Source organism: Hyperoodon ampullatus (genome assembly GCF_949752795.1).
Source record: "Hyperoodon ampullatus genome assembly, chromosome: 2".
In the NCBI taxonomy this organism is placed as follows: domain Eukaryota; kingdom Metazoa; phylum Chordata; class Mammalia; order Artiodactyla; family Ziphiidae; genus Hyperoodon; species Hyperoodon ampullatus.
In genome coordinates, this window is record NC_136915.1 from 100,551,267 (window position 1) to 100,564,461 (window position 13,195).

Consider the following 13,195-nt stretch of genomic DNA (forward strand, 5'->3'; position numbering starts at 1 on the left):
ATAAACAAATAGATAATGGTTTATAATAATCATTAGCTTTATTTTCTTAGGAGATAAGTGCCTCTTGTCAGAACTCTTCTATTTCAAATCTATTCATTTTTCCTCTGTTATTAGTGAAAATATAACAATCACATTCACGTTAAGGAAAATGAATATAGGGAAAAAGTCACCATTCCAACACAAGTATGGTTGGAATTTTGTGTTTATCTCTTTCCTCTTTTTTTCCCTGAGAGTATATTATATATACTTATCTAGTTTGTGTTCTGCTTTTTTCACATAACATTGTATCATGCTTATAACAGACAGATCTTTCCATGCTATTAGACTTCATAACCATCTATTTAAATACACTGCCACACATTTAAGGATGTTCAAATATATTGTTCATTTCACTGTCAGATATGCCAGGAAAAGTCACCTAAAGAGTTTGAAGGACAAAACCTCAAGGCACCTAAATATTTTTAAGACTGTTAAATGTCAGGATTAAAAAATAAACCTTCTCAGGAATTCCCTGGCAGTCCAGTGGTTAGGACTCCACACTTCTACTGCAGGGGACACGGACTCAATCCCTGGTCAGGGAACTAAGATCCCACATGCCACGCAGCACAGTCCAAAAACAAAAAACAAAAAAAACCTTCTCTAAAAATATACGGAGGACAGCACATGGAAAAATGGTCAACATCTTTAATGTTCAGGGAAATGTCACACACTACATACCAACTAGAACGGGAAAGTTAAAAAGATTGGCAATGCCAAGTGCTGACAAGGATGTAGAACAGCTAGAATTTTCATACATCGCTAGTGGGATTATCAAATGGTATAGCTACTGAGAAAATAGTTTGATAGTTTCTTACAAAGTTAAACATGCACTTGCCATATGACCCAGCAACTTCAATCCTAGGCATTTACCCAAGAGAAATGAAAGCATATGTCTGCACAGATCTCTATGTGAATGTTCATAGCATCTTTACTTAGAATAAAGCTCAAATGTCCAACTGGTGGATGGATATACAAATTATGGTACATCTATACAAAGAAATACTGCTCAGCAATAAAAAGCAATGAACTACTGAAAAATACAACAACATGGATGAACCCTAAAACATTATGCTATTGTGAAAGAAGCCAGACACAAAAGGCTACTCCCAATTGCTTTACTCACAACACTTCTGACACCAAATGTGTGGGTTATTTCCATACCAACAACCATTTCGCCAACTCTCCAGACACCAACTAGGTTTCCTACAATTCAATTCAGTTCTGACATAAAGTACCCAGAGTTAGTGTCAGATTCCACAGATTTAAAGGCTTAGTCTCACAAGACTGCCCTCACTTCAGATTCCAGTCTCAAGTCCCAGGTTGCCACCTGTACTTGTGACCTATCAGCTATAAATTGGGAGTTCCCATGACTCCTTCATCAAGTTTGATAATTTACTAGAATGGATCACAGAACTCAGGGAACACTTTGCTTACGTTCACTGATTTATTATAAAGGATACAATTCAGAACAGCCAGATGGAAGAGATGCATAGGGTACAATATGATGGGGAGGGGAGGTAGGGAGCTTCCATGCCCTCTCTGGGCACACTACTCTCCCAGTACCTCAAAGTATTCACCAGCCAGGAAGCTCTCTGTAGTTTAGGGGGTTTTATTACATAGGCATGATTGATTATATCATTGGACATTAATAATTGAACCCAACTTCCAGCCCCTCTCCCCTTCTCAGAGGTCAGGGAATGGGGCTGAAAGTTCCAACCCTCTAATCATGCTTTGGCCTTTCTGGAGACTAGCTCCTAGAAGTTAAGAAAGGGGTCTCCAGCCACCAGTCACCTAATTAGCATGCAAAAGATACTCTTATCACTCCAGAGATTCCAAGGCTTCTAGGAGCTGTATACCAGGAACTGAGGATAAAGACCATATATATACTATTGTGCCATAGTTACATACTATGTGATTCCATTTATTCCATTCTGGAAAAGATAAAACTATAGGGGACAGAAATCAGATCAGTGGCTGCCAGGGGCTATAGTTAAGGGGAGGGGATTAACTGCAAAGGAGCAGAAGGGAATCATTTTGGCTGTTTGAAATATTCTATATTAGTGTGGTAGTTATTTGACAAAATACCTGTGTCAAAATTCATTAAACTTTACTCTTATAAAAGGGATTTGTACAGTATTTAAGGTATACCTTAATAAATATGACTTCAAATAAAAGCTATTTCCTTCTGTCACCTTTTGCAAATCCCCTGCCCCTAAAGGACGTGACATATTTATTATGACTGTTGTAAAGGAAGGAAATAAAAGTTCTATCAATGAACACCTGGTATGACTTCCACAAAAATGTCCACTATCCACTGTAAGCACCAAGAGTAGAACATGATTCAGTAGAATTTTTCAAGTATCTTTGGTCCAAAGCTTCTGTTTATCCCTGACTTCAGCCTGAAAGTTTATCCTCTTTGGGTCCTCCTTCTGTGCCTTTCAGTTCTGGAGATTCTGCAGCTTTAATAACTTCTTTTGGTTCCATCTCTTTACTTTCCTTTTTCTGCTTCGCCTCTGCCTTCTGTTCTTTTGCCTCAAGTTGATAATGGATGCCCATGCCAATGCAGAGATAGATGCCTGAGACAATAAGGATTATGCCGCATGCCCAGTATGTATATTTGTAGTCTCCGTATATGTCACTGAGACGACCTAAGGATGTCCAAAAAAAAAAAAAAAAAAAGTTATGTGGGTAAACAATTATACCTTTCCCAAATAAAGCTTAAGGATCCACTCAAAGAGCTCATAAAAGTCTAAATAGAAACTGCTCAAAATTATTTGATCTTTTGTTTATGATGTCAACTGATTTTGGATGGCCCTGTGTATTCTGTTATCTTTAGCAACTTGAAAATAATTAAATCTTGGCAAATTTGAATTGGGAAAGTCCTAGAGACCACCTAGAGTCAGTCCTTTCAATACTCAATGGAAAAATTTGTTGCTCAAAAGAGGTTTAGTAGTCTTGCCCAAGGCCATAGAGCTAATTCCAGTCTCCCAGGCCAATGCACTTTCTCTGACATCAGCATTTCCCAAAGGGCGTTCCTGTGAACACTCATCCTCTGCTAAAACATTAACTAACAGCAACACCTTTCCACCATTCTAAGTGCTTAATCCTCACAACAGGAAGGTTCCAGCATCATCCCCATTGTATAACAGAAAAACCGAAGGACAGAAACCTTCAGTAACTCATCCAAGGTCACAAAGCTTGTAAATGAAACAGGTTGGCTTTCAACCCAGCAGGTCTGACTCTGAGGCCTGCACCATAACTTCTGTGCTACAGGACACTCCCTAGTGTTTCCAAAGTCAGGTAAATTTGGAAATGACAGTCTTTTCTATTAAAGGCTTTATGAGGTAAAGAAACTTATTTACTTATTTATGAGGTAAAGAAACTTATTTACTTTGGTGTTTCCAATCTTTTTTTGGCCATGAAATCCTTGTAATAGTAAAATTTATTAGTATCTCAAACTAGTATTAAGAAATAAACTTTGGAGGGACTTCCCTGGTGGTCCAGTGGTTAAGAATCCACCTTCCAATGCAGGAGATGTGGGTTCGATCCCTGGTGAGGGAACTAAGATCCCACATGCCGCAGGGCAACTAAGTCTGCGCGCCACAACTACTGAGCCTGCACGCTCTAGAGCCCGCGAGCCACCACTAGAGGGCCCGTGTGCTGCAACCACTGAGCCCACATGCTCTGGAGCCCATGCCGCACAACTAGGGTGCCCAAGCACCACAATGAAGATCCCGTGTGCCACAACTAAGACCCAATGCAGCCAAATAAATAAATAAAAGAAATAAACTTTGGAAAATACTACCCATATAAAGGACATAATAACCAATTCAAATATGACTCTATATGGTTTTCCAATGCAGGGCATCATGCATTCAGCAATACTTATTGATTCTTTAAATATACACACGGCCCTGGGTCTGCTAGGCCCTGAGTTAAGGGTGAGCAAAGGAGGTAGCATCCACAGCTCAGTGGAGAAGAGAAATGTTAATCCAATAACTACACAGACTGTGACAAGTGCTACAAGGAAGGTTTGAAGGCAGAAAATAGGGGTTTTAAGACCAGCAAGTAGGGTCAGAAAGGCTTTTCTTTTTTTTTAATTTAAAAAAATTTTTATTTTTGGCTGGATTGGTTCTTTGTTGCTGTGCGCGGGCTTTCTCTAGTTGCAGCGAGCAGGGGCTACTCTTGGCTGCAGTGCTTGGGCTTCTCATTGAGGTGGCTTCTCTTGTTGAGGAGCACGAGCTCTAGGCATGTGGACTTCATTAGTTGCGGCACGCAGGCTCAGTAGTTGTGGCTCGTGGGCTCTAGAGTGCAGGATCAGTAGCTGTGGAGCACGGGCTTAGTTGCTCTGTGGCATGTGGGATCTTCCCGGACCAGGGCCCGAACCTGTGTCCCCTGCATTGGAAGGTGGACTCAAGCACTGTGCCACCAGGGAAGCCCAGGAAGGCTTTTCTTAAAGTGTAAACTTAGCCAAGACTTACAGGAGGATAGGAGTTATCAAGGAGAAGGGAGATGGGAAAAGGCTCAGGGCAGAGAACAGCGAGTGCAAAGGCAGGTGGTAGGAGGAAGCACAGGGTGTGAGAGGAGAAGCACAGAGCAAACTGAGTGGTGGGAAATGAGGCTGGAGACACAGGTGGGCCAGGCCACGCAGGACCTAGTAGGCCACAGCAGGGAATTTGATCTTCACCCTGAGAACGTGGGAAGCAACTGGAGTGTTCTAAGAGATGAAGAACAGCTGGAGTGGATATGGGTAAAATTAGAAGGCTACTGATAGAAGATAGGAGATTTGGATGAGTGGCAGTTGTGATGGAGAGAAAACGGGCAGATTAGAAAGAGATTTAGGAAGCAAAAATGGACAGGATTTGGAATCTCCTTGGGTATATATAGGGAGGAGTGAGGGTGGACAGGTCAGTAGTGGATCTTCAGTTATGTATCCTTCCTTCCTTTATAGTACATAATCTCAAAAGCATGAGTCACATCCAGAAGTCCCAATTATTGTTGTGTTTTGTATTAATAATAATTTTAAAATGTAAACCATTTAGCATTCTTTATTTTAACATCTTTATTGGAGTATAATTGCTTCACAGTGTTGTGTTAAGTTTCTGCTGTATAACAAAGTGAATCAGCTATATGCATACGTATATCCCCATATCCCCTCCCTCTTGCATCTCCCTCCCACTGTCCCTATCCCACCCCTCTAGGTGGTCGCAAAGCACCGAGCTGATCTCCGTGTGCTATGCAGCTGCTTCCCACTAGCTATCTATTTTACATTTGATAGTGTATATATGTCAGTGCTACTCTCTCACTTCGTCCCAGCTTACCCTTCCCCCTCCCTGTGTCCTCAAGTCCATTCTCTACGTCTGTGTCTTTATTCCTGTTCTGCCCCTAGGTTCTTCAGAACCTTTTTTTTTTTTTTTAGATTCCATATATATGCGTTAGCATACAGTATTTTTTTTTCTCTTTCTGACTTACTTCACTTTGTATGACAGACTCTAGGTCCATCCACCTCACTACAAATAACTCAATTTCATTTCTTTTTATGGCTGAGTAATATTCCATTGTATATATGTGCCACATCTTCTTTATCCATTCACCATTTAGCATTCTTAAGAGAATAATACATCAAGTTTTATAGTCACTTACTAGCTGTGTGATCTTGGACAAGTTATTTCACTTTTAGAAGACTCTATTTCTTTATTTATAAAGCGGGAACAATAATTGTCCTACATCACAGACTTATAATATATGACAGAATATAGAAAATGACTAGAACAGTCCCTGGTATACTGTTAGCCCTCACCTGGTACCTATTGTTAGTATTTTAAATATTACTGCTGAGATAAACTCCACAATTAAAAAGAAATCACCAACAGTATGTTAAAGGTGGTTATACATTTTTCTACAATAAACATGTTAGGTTTTTTATCAGGAAAAATTATTATACATACTTAAGTGTGTAATAGTTTTTTATTCCTCTTTCAGCTTGATGATTCACTTTAATTCAGTTCTATTAAGTATTTGAGAAATTACGCTGTACCAAGCATTGTGCCAGCACTGAGGGTACAGAAGCAAAGAAAGACTATCAAGCAGCTCACTGATTTCTGCTTTCTGTCACCTTCCTAACCTTCTCTCCCTGTTTTATGTTAATAGAACCATAGAAATAGGGAGACATACTATACCTAAAATCGGTGGCCCCAGGAGAATAGGACAGCATTCCACAATGGTCACCAATCCCACAGCACTGGAGAACCTCTGGGATCCAACCAGGTCCATCAGCGTTTCAAACAATACGGCGCCAAACCACCCAAAAGCAAATCCAAGGAATCCCGCATAAAGACAGAACCCTATATAGCTAGAGGATAAGGGTACTAGCATATGACACACTCCATTTGCAATAATAGAAGCAGCAAAAAAATACTGAATTCCAGGTCTTATCCACTTTGTGTTGGCTACAAATCCCATAGAAGGTCTGGCTACCATGTCAACAAAAGCCAGAATGGAAAGAAGGAAGGCAGACTTCTCACTAGAGTGATGTTGACTCTTGGCATAATTACTAAGAAAGACTAAAGGTGTAGCCAGCGCAAAAGACATTATCACATTCCCAGAGAGGTACAGCATAAAGCCTCTGTGTTTGAATAGGGATAAGTCCAGAAGTTTGTTAACTGTTTGGAAAACGGACTGTTTCTCCTTTGGGGGGTTTCTGCCATTAACTTCTGTATTTGCATCACCTGCCCCCTTGTTTGCATCAGATTTGCCAGCTTCCTGAAGGGATTCTTTAGACTTCTCTTTCCCTGCAGTTGTTGGCTTGGGCCCTATTGGTCTCATCAGGGCTCCAGCCACACAGCAGTTTAGTAGGATGCCTCCAAGAATTAGGAAGCTTCCTCTCCAGCCAAAGACAGCAAAAAGAGCCTGGTTGAGGGGGGCCAGGGCGGAGAGGAACACAGGGCTGCCTGCCATGGCCAGTCCATTTGCTAATGGTCGCCTCTTGTAGAAATACTTGCCAATCATGGTCAGAGCTGGATTAAAGTTGAAGGCAAGCCCAAGACCTGGCGAGAGGGGAAAAAAGAATCACATACTCCAATAAATGTCAGAAACATATTTGGAATTAATTAACTAGGCAAAGAAATGAAGTGGAAAGAGGTCAAAATCATGAGAGGCTATTATAACTAGTAGGTCATTAAGTGGACTGTTATCAAATAAATACAGACATAAAGTCTCTTTATGCAGCAAATACTAGATTTATAATATAAAAAATGTATATGTATGTATATATGTGTATATATATATATGTATATATTTTTTGGCTGCACCATGTGGCATGCAGGATCTTAGTTCCCCGACCAGGGATCAAACCCAGGCCCCTTGCAGTGGAAGTACAGAGTCTTAACCCTGGGTCACCAGGGAGTCCCTAAAAAATGTATATTTTAAAACATAATTCTTTTTCCTTTAGTAACAAAAAGAACAATAAATGTAAGATCCTTTGTCTTATTTCATAATTTTAGCTTTCCTGAGGAATAGGGAATTGAAAGCAAAAAGGAGAGAGGATAAATCTTATAAATTCAGAAAGCAAGATAGGAGAAGGGGCAGAAGGAAGGGAAGCAAGAGAGAGGGAGGGGGAGAGAGAGAAACTGTTTTTGGATAGTAAGACACAACATTGTCAAGATGCTAACACTACCTTAGTAAACCCATTAATTGAATGAAATTTCTATGAAAATTTCAATATGTTTTATTTTTCTAATGGGGTAAAATGACTCTAAAATACACCCGAAGAACAAATGCATTAGAACTATTGGAAAAGGATAAATAACTGGTGGGCCTACCCTAACAGAGATATAAATATATTGTACAGCTACGGTAATTAGAATAGTGTGGCACTTATTCAAAATTAGAAAAACTGATTACTAAAAGTGGGCAGAAAGTCCAGAAACAGAACCAAAAGATACATTTAAATTAATAGGGAAAGAATGGATTTTTCAGCTAATTGGGCTGGGACAGTAACTATCCCAATAACCTCTTAAATGGTCTCCCAATCTTGCTTCCCTAATAGGTAAACCAGGTTAGGATGCTTGCACATTTCAATCTCTCTAATGACTGCCCATCCATAACTTTTCACTCTGGATTTAGAGGTCCCATGATTTGGCCCTAACCTACCTCCCTGCCCTCATCTCAGTCTATTCTTACTTGTGCTAAGTGTAACTGTTCTAGATTTTCACAAAGCCTTCTCCTAGCTTTCATTCAGATCTCAACTTAAAATCACCACCTCTGAGAAGCCTTCCCTTAAGGGACTGTTCAATCCTTCTCTATCAAAATTCTGTTTTAAGTCTTTGCAAAGCAGTTATTACTACCCAATATTTTTCTTATTTATTCATTTATTTGTTGGTCTGCTTATTGTCTGCTTCCCTCCACTAAACAGCAGGAATCTTGCCTGTCATGTTGGCTCTCCCCACAGAGCTTGGACCAGTGCCTGGCATATAGTTAGGGACTCAATAAATATTTGTTGAGTGAATTAATAAATGAAATAATGAACAGGCTGAATAATCACATGGGAACAAATAAAGTTCTATTCCTTCCTTATGTTATTCAAATAATCCAGATGAGTTAAAATAGTTAAATGTTTAAAAATTTAATTAATGTAGTAAAAGTATAGATCCAAAAAGATAATACCCATTATTGGCATTATCTCAGGTCCTGCAGGTGGGACTGTAAATTATTATAACCTTTCCAAAAGAGTATTTGGCCAATGATATCAAAACGCTTTTTCCCCAGTAATTGCTCTTCTACAAATTTATCCAAAGGAAATTATCATTTTCACAAAGATGCATACAGAAGCACTATCATGCAAATACTGTTTATTAAGAGTGAAAATATAAACAATCTAAATGTCCTTCAATTAGAGAATGGTGAAATAAATTATGGTATATCCATCTATCCCATGAAAAAATAATCGCTGCTAAAGTATATTTACTGAGATGGAGAAACTATGTATAATACATGATGTATTATTAAGCGAAAAAATTGGTTACAAACATTATACATAATCTCACCCTTTAAAAAAAATTTTTAACTTTATTGGAGTATAGTTGATTTACAGTGCTGTGTTAGTTTCAGGTATACAGCAAAGTGATTCAGTCATACATATACATACATTCATTCTGCTTTAGACTCTTTTCTCTTATAGGTTATCACAGAATATTGAGTATAGAGTTCCCTGTGCTATAAGTAGGTGCTCGTTGGTTATCTATCTTATATATAGTAGTGTGCGTATGTTCATCCCAAGCTCCTGATTTATACCACCCACACTTTTCCCCTTTGGTAACCATAAGTTTGTTTTCAATATCTGTAAGTCTGTTTCTGTTTAGTAAATAAGTTCATTTGTATCATTTAAAAAAATTAGATTCCACATATGAGTGATATCATATGATATTTGTCTTTCTCTGTTTGACTTCACTAATCTCATCCCTTTTTGTTCTAAAAATTCTATGTGTGCATAGAAAAGTGAGTGGATATGGCATCAAAATATTAATGGTAGTTTAATCTGAACTGTAGAGCTATGGGTGTCGATTGTATTTATATTCAGCAATTTTATTTTCTTAATTTAGTTATTAGAAAGGGGGTTTCCTCATGCATGCACTTTATCCCTTGAAAATGTATCTGTCTTTTCTATCAGAAACTGCTTTGTATCTGACATTCTCTCTTTCTCAAATTTGAGCCAATTCCTTCTTGGGTAGAATGGGAAATGAGTGGGAATAACTAATGACCCCCCTTTCAACAACTTTTTACCTATCACCACCATCTTCTTTCTTAAAACAAAAAAAGAAAGAAAAGAAAAGAAAGAAAGAAAGAGAGGGAGGAAGGGAAGAAAGAAAGGAAGGAAAGAATCTCTTTCAATTTATTCATTCAATAAAAATAATCACCCATTAAGTGCCAGAACTTTCTTTAAAGACTTGGTTTTTTTAAATTAACATATCAACAGCTCTCAAAAATAGTGACCTAGTAATTTTTCTAACAAACAACTTTCATTTTTCAAAAGAATTGGCAAATTAATGCTATAAATAGTCCACACAAAAATTAATGCTTGAAAATACATCAGTAGCAACTCACCTGCAATGACTCCGACACACAAGTAAAGTTCCTGCACAGTGGAACAGAAAGAAGCCGCAATCAAGCCACAGCCTGACAAGCAGCCGCCAACAATCATAACTGGACGACTGCCATATTTATTCACCAGGATACTGCTGATAGGACCTAGGAGAGAACAAACAGCTTAGTCATATAGAGGAGAAGCCCAGCCCTCACATCCACACCTGCATATGACATTACCAACATGACAGGATGCCACCCCAGAAAATAAACAGATAAAACAGAAGACAGTGGTAAGGAATATTACTTTCTATCTTTATTTCAGAGTCACAGGTCTGTGTAATGGAATACATATAGTATTGATTGTACATTTTCTATATATCTAGGACATATTAGGTGGGTTTTAACTAAAGTATGCAAGACAATAATCTAATTATTTTAAGGCAGAAGAGGCTGCAAATACCCTGATTATAATTCTTCATGTATCTAGGATATTATCCACATATACGTAGCATGTTTGCTTGTTTTAAATTTTTAGATGGTCATCTAGAGCAAACACACATGAACAATGAGATTTATGAGCAAGTCTGATCAAACTTCTGACTTAAGGGCATATTTACAAACTAGCTAAAATGTATTATTTCTCACAGAAAACAACAACACAACCAAAACAGAACTACAAAACAAGAATGCCTACCATCACCTCTTTTCTTCAACATTATACTGGAGGTCCGAGCCAGCAGTAAGACAGGGGGGAAAAAGGTGTAAGGAAATGAAGAAACCAAACTATCAGTATTTGCAGAAGATTTGTCTATCAAAAATTTTTGAAAAAAAATCTACCAATAAACTATTGGAAATAACAAGAGTTTAGCAAGCTTACAGGGTATATGATTAAAATACAAACATCAATTACCTTTCTATACCCAGCAGTCAACACAAAACACATTTTTAAAGAAAGTTATCCTTTATAATGACACCATTTTATAACTGACCTAACAGAGCACACAGCTGCTATGTAGCTTTTATTGTTAAAGACAATGAAAAACATGACTCTAATCACATAACTCCAAGAACTAACATTTCAAATATCTCACTGATAAAGCCATCAAGAACAAAAAGCACTTACTACGGAGCTTTTGTCTACCCATTGAAAGTTAAAAGAGCAGGTCATGAGTACTTACCTCCACCATACATGACAGCAAACGCGATGGAAGATAACCATGACACTTCGCTGGTGCTGGCTTTAAATATTTCTTCAATTTCTTTGTAAAATACAGTAATAGATTTGCCAAAAGCACAAGAGAAGCCAATGGAAATGAAAGCTCCAACAACCACTGCCCACCCCCAGCCTCCATCTGGGGGCGTGTATCCAACTGGACCTCCGTTTGATGGTGGCATTGTAAGTAAAGATGAATTCTAAAATGCAGTTCAAATCCAAATATCTAAAGGGCATGAAATTAAAATAGTACATAACAAGTAGGTCAGTAACAAAGCACTCCCATAAAATCCCTTACATTTATTAAATAAATAAATAAAGGCATATAGCAATTCTCTAAATAAAAGGTCATTTCAAGCATTAGATTCTCATTTAACGGGCTGGAAAGTTAGCTCAGTAAAGTTGGGTTTTCATCTAGCTGCTTAGATTTAAGGTATTCTTTTACTAATACGTGACTAGAAAGATTCCTAAACGATGGCTGACCAATACTGTTTAAACCTGCAAAATGAACCCTGAGGGACTTCCCTGGCAATGCAGTAGTTAAGACTCGATGCTCCCAATGCAGGGGGCCTGGGTTCAATCCCTGGTCAGGGAGCTAGATCCCACATACATGCCACAACTAAGGAGCCCGGCTGCTGCAACTGACAGGGCGCAACCAAATAAATAAATTAAAAAAATATTTTTTAAAAAAATGAACCCTGATATCAGAGACTAGTAGTTTGTTTTTTTTTTTTTTTTTTTAATTTTTTATTTATTTATTTATTTATTCATTTATTTATGGCTGTGTTGGCTCTTCGTTTCTGTGTGAGGGCTTTCTCTAGTTGCAGCAAGTGGGGGCCACTCCTCATCGCGGTGCATGGGCCTCTCACTATCGCAGCCTCTTGTTGCGGAGCACAGGCTCCAGACGCGCAGGCTCAGTATTTGTGGCTCACGGGGCTAGTTGCTCCGCGGCATGTGGGATCTTCCCAGACCAGGGCTCGAACCCCTGTCCCCTGCATTGGCAGGCAGATTCTCAACCACTGCGCCACCAGGGAAGCCCCGAGACTAGTAGTTTTAAACCAAAGATTTCCCCTTTTCTTCTTAAGCCCCAGCATTAGTGAAAAATATAGTTAGAAAAAGAAATACAATGTGATTATGAATTACTAGCAGGTGGGAGAAGTTGAGAGCCAAAAGGTTTACCAGTCTACTTTAGAGAAATTAAGTTCTCCTTTGATTTACTTAAATCAGCTTCTATTTTATGTCAAAATAAACCTTCCAACAATATGTTATCATACTCATTCTGGCCACCCTAACATTACCTGGAATGATGTAGTACAGTATTAATACTGTACAGGTCAACAGTGACAATATCATATTTTATTATTCCTTACTCTTTAATACAAATCCTACCTTCCTATCCATAGAAATCAACTTTTAAATAGCTCACCTTCTAACTAATCTAAACATTTCAAATATAATTTAGAAAGTGATCCTGTAGTGATTTAAAAAAAAAAACAACTCTTAGGAAGAGTTCTGCATAAGAAGCTAAAAGACTAGGTTTTTTAAATAAAACTTTTATAGAAGTAAAGTTTCTAAAAGCTTTATAAAATTATAAAATTCCCAGGGTTTGCACAACTTTTGTTAGATTTATTCCAAGGTAGCTTTTATTACTCTTGTAGATGGTAATTTTAAAAAATCATTTTCTGTTAGTTGCTGGTTTATAAAGACACGATTGATTTGCTTAAATAATAGCTTTACTGAGATATAATTCACATATAAAATTCACCCTTTTAAAGTTTGTATTTCAGTGGTTTTCAGTATATTCACAAAACTGTACAACTATCATCACTAATATCAGAACATTTTCATCACCCCAGAAAG

General features: G+C 38.1%; 1 protein-coding gene across 1 annotated transcript; it reads right to left on the minus strand.

Moving 5' to 3' along the window:
* Positions 1-2,433: 2,433 nt before the first annotated feature.
* On the minus strand, positions 2,434-11,517 carry LOC307047747 (monocarboxylate transporter 1-like; the record flags this gene model as incomplete). Its single annotated transcript, XM_079696399.1, has 4 exons — positions 2,434-2,687; positions 6,219-7,085; positions 10,141-10,284; positions 11,301-11,517. The coding sequence occupies 4 exons, from the start codon at positions 11,515-11,517 to the stop codon at positions 2,434-2,436; spliced, it is 1,482 nt and encodes a 493-aa protein (XP_079552525.1).
* Positions 11,518-13,195: the final 1,678 nt, after the last annotated feature.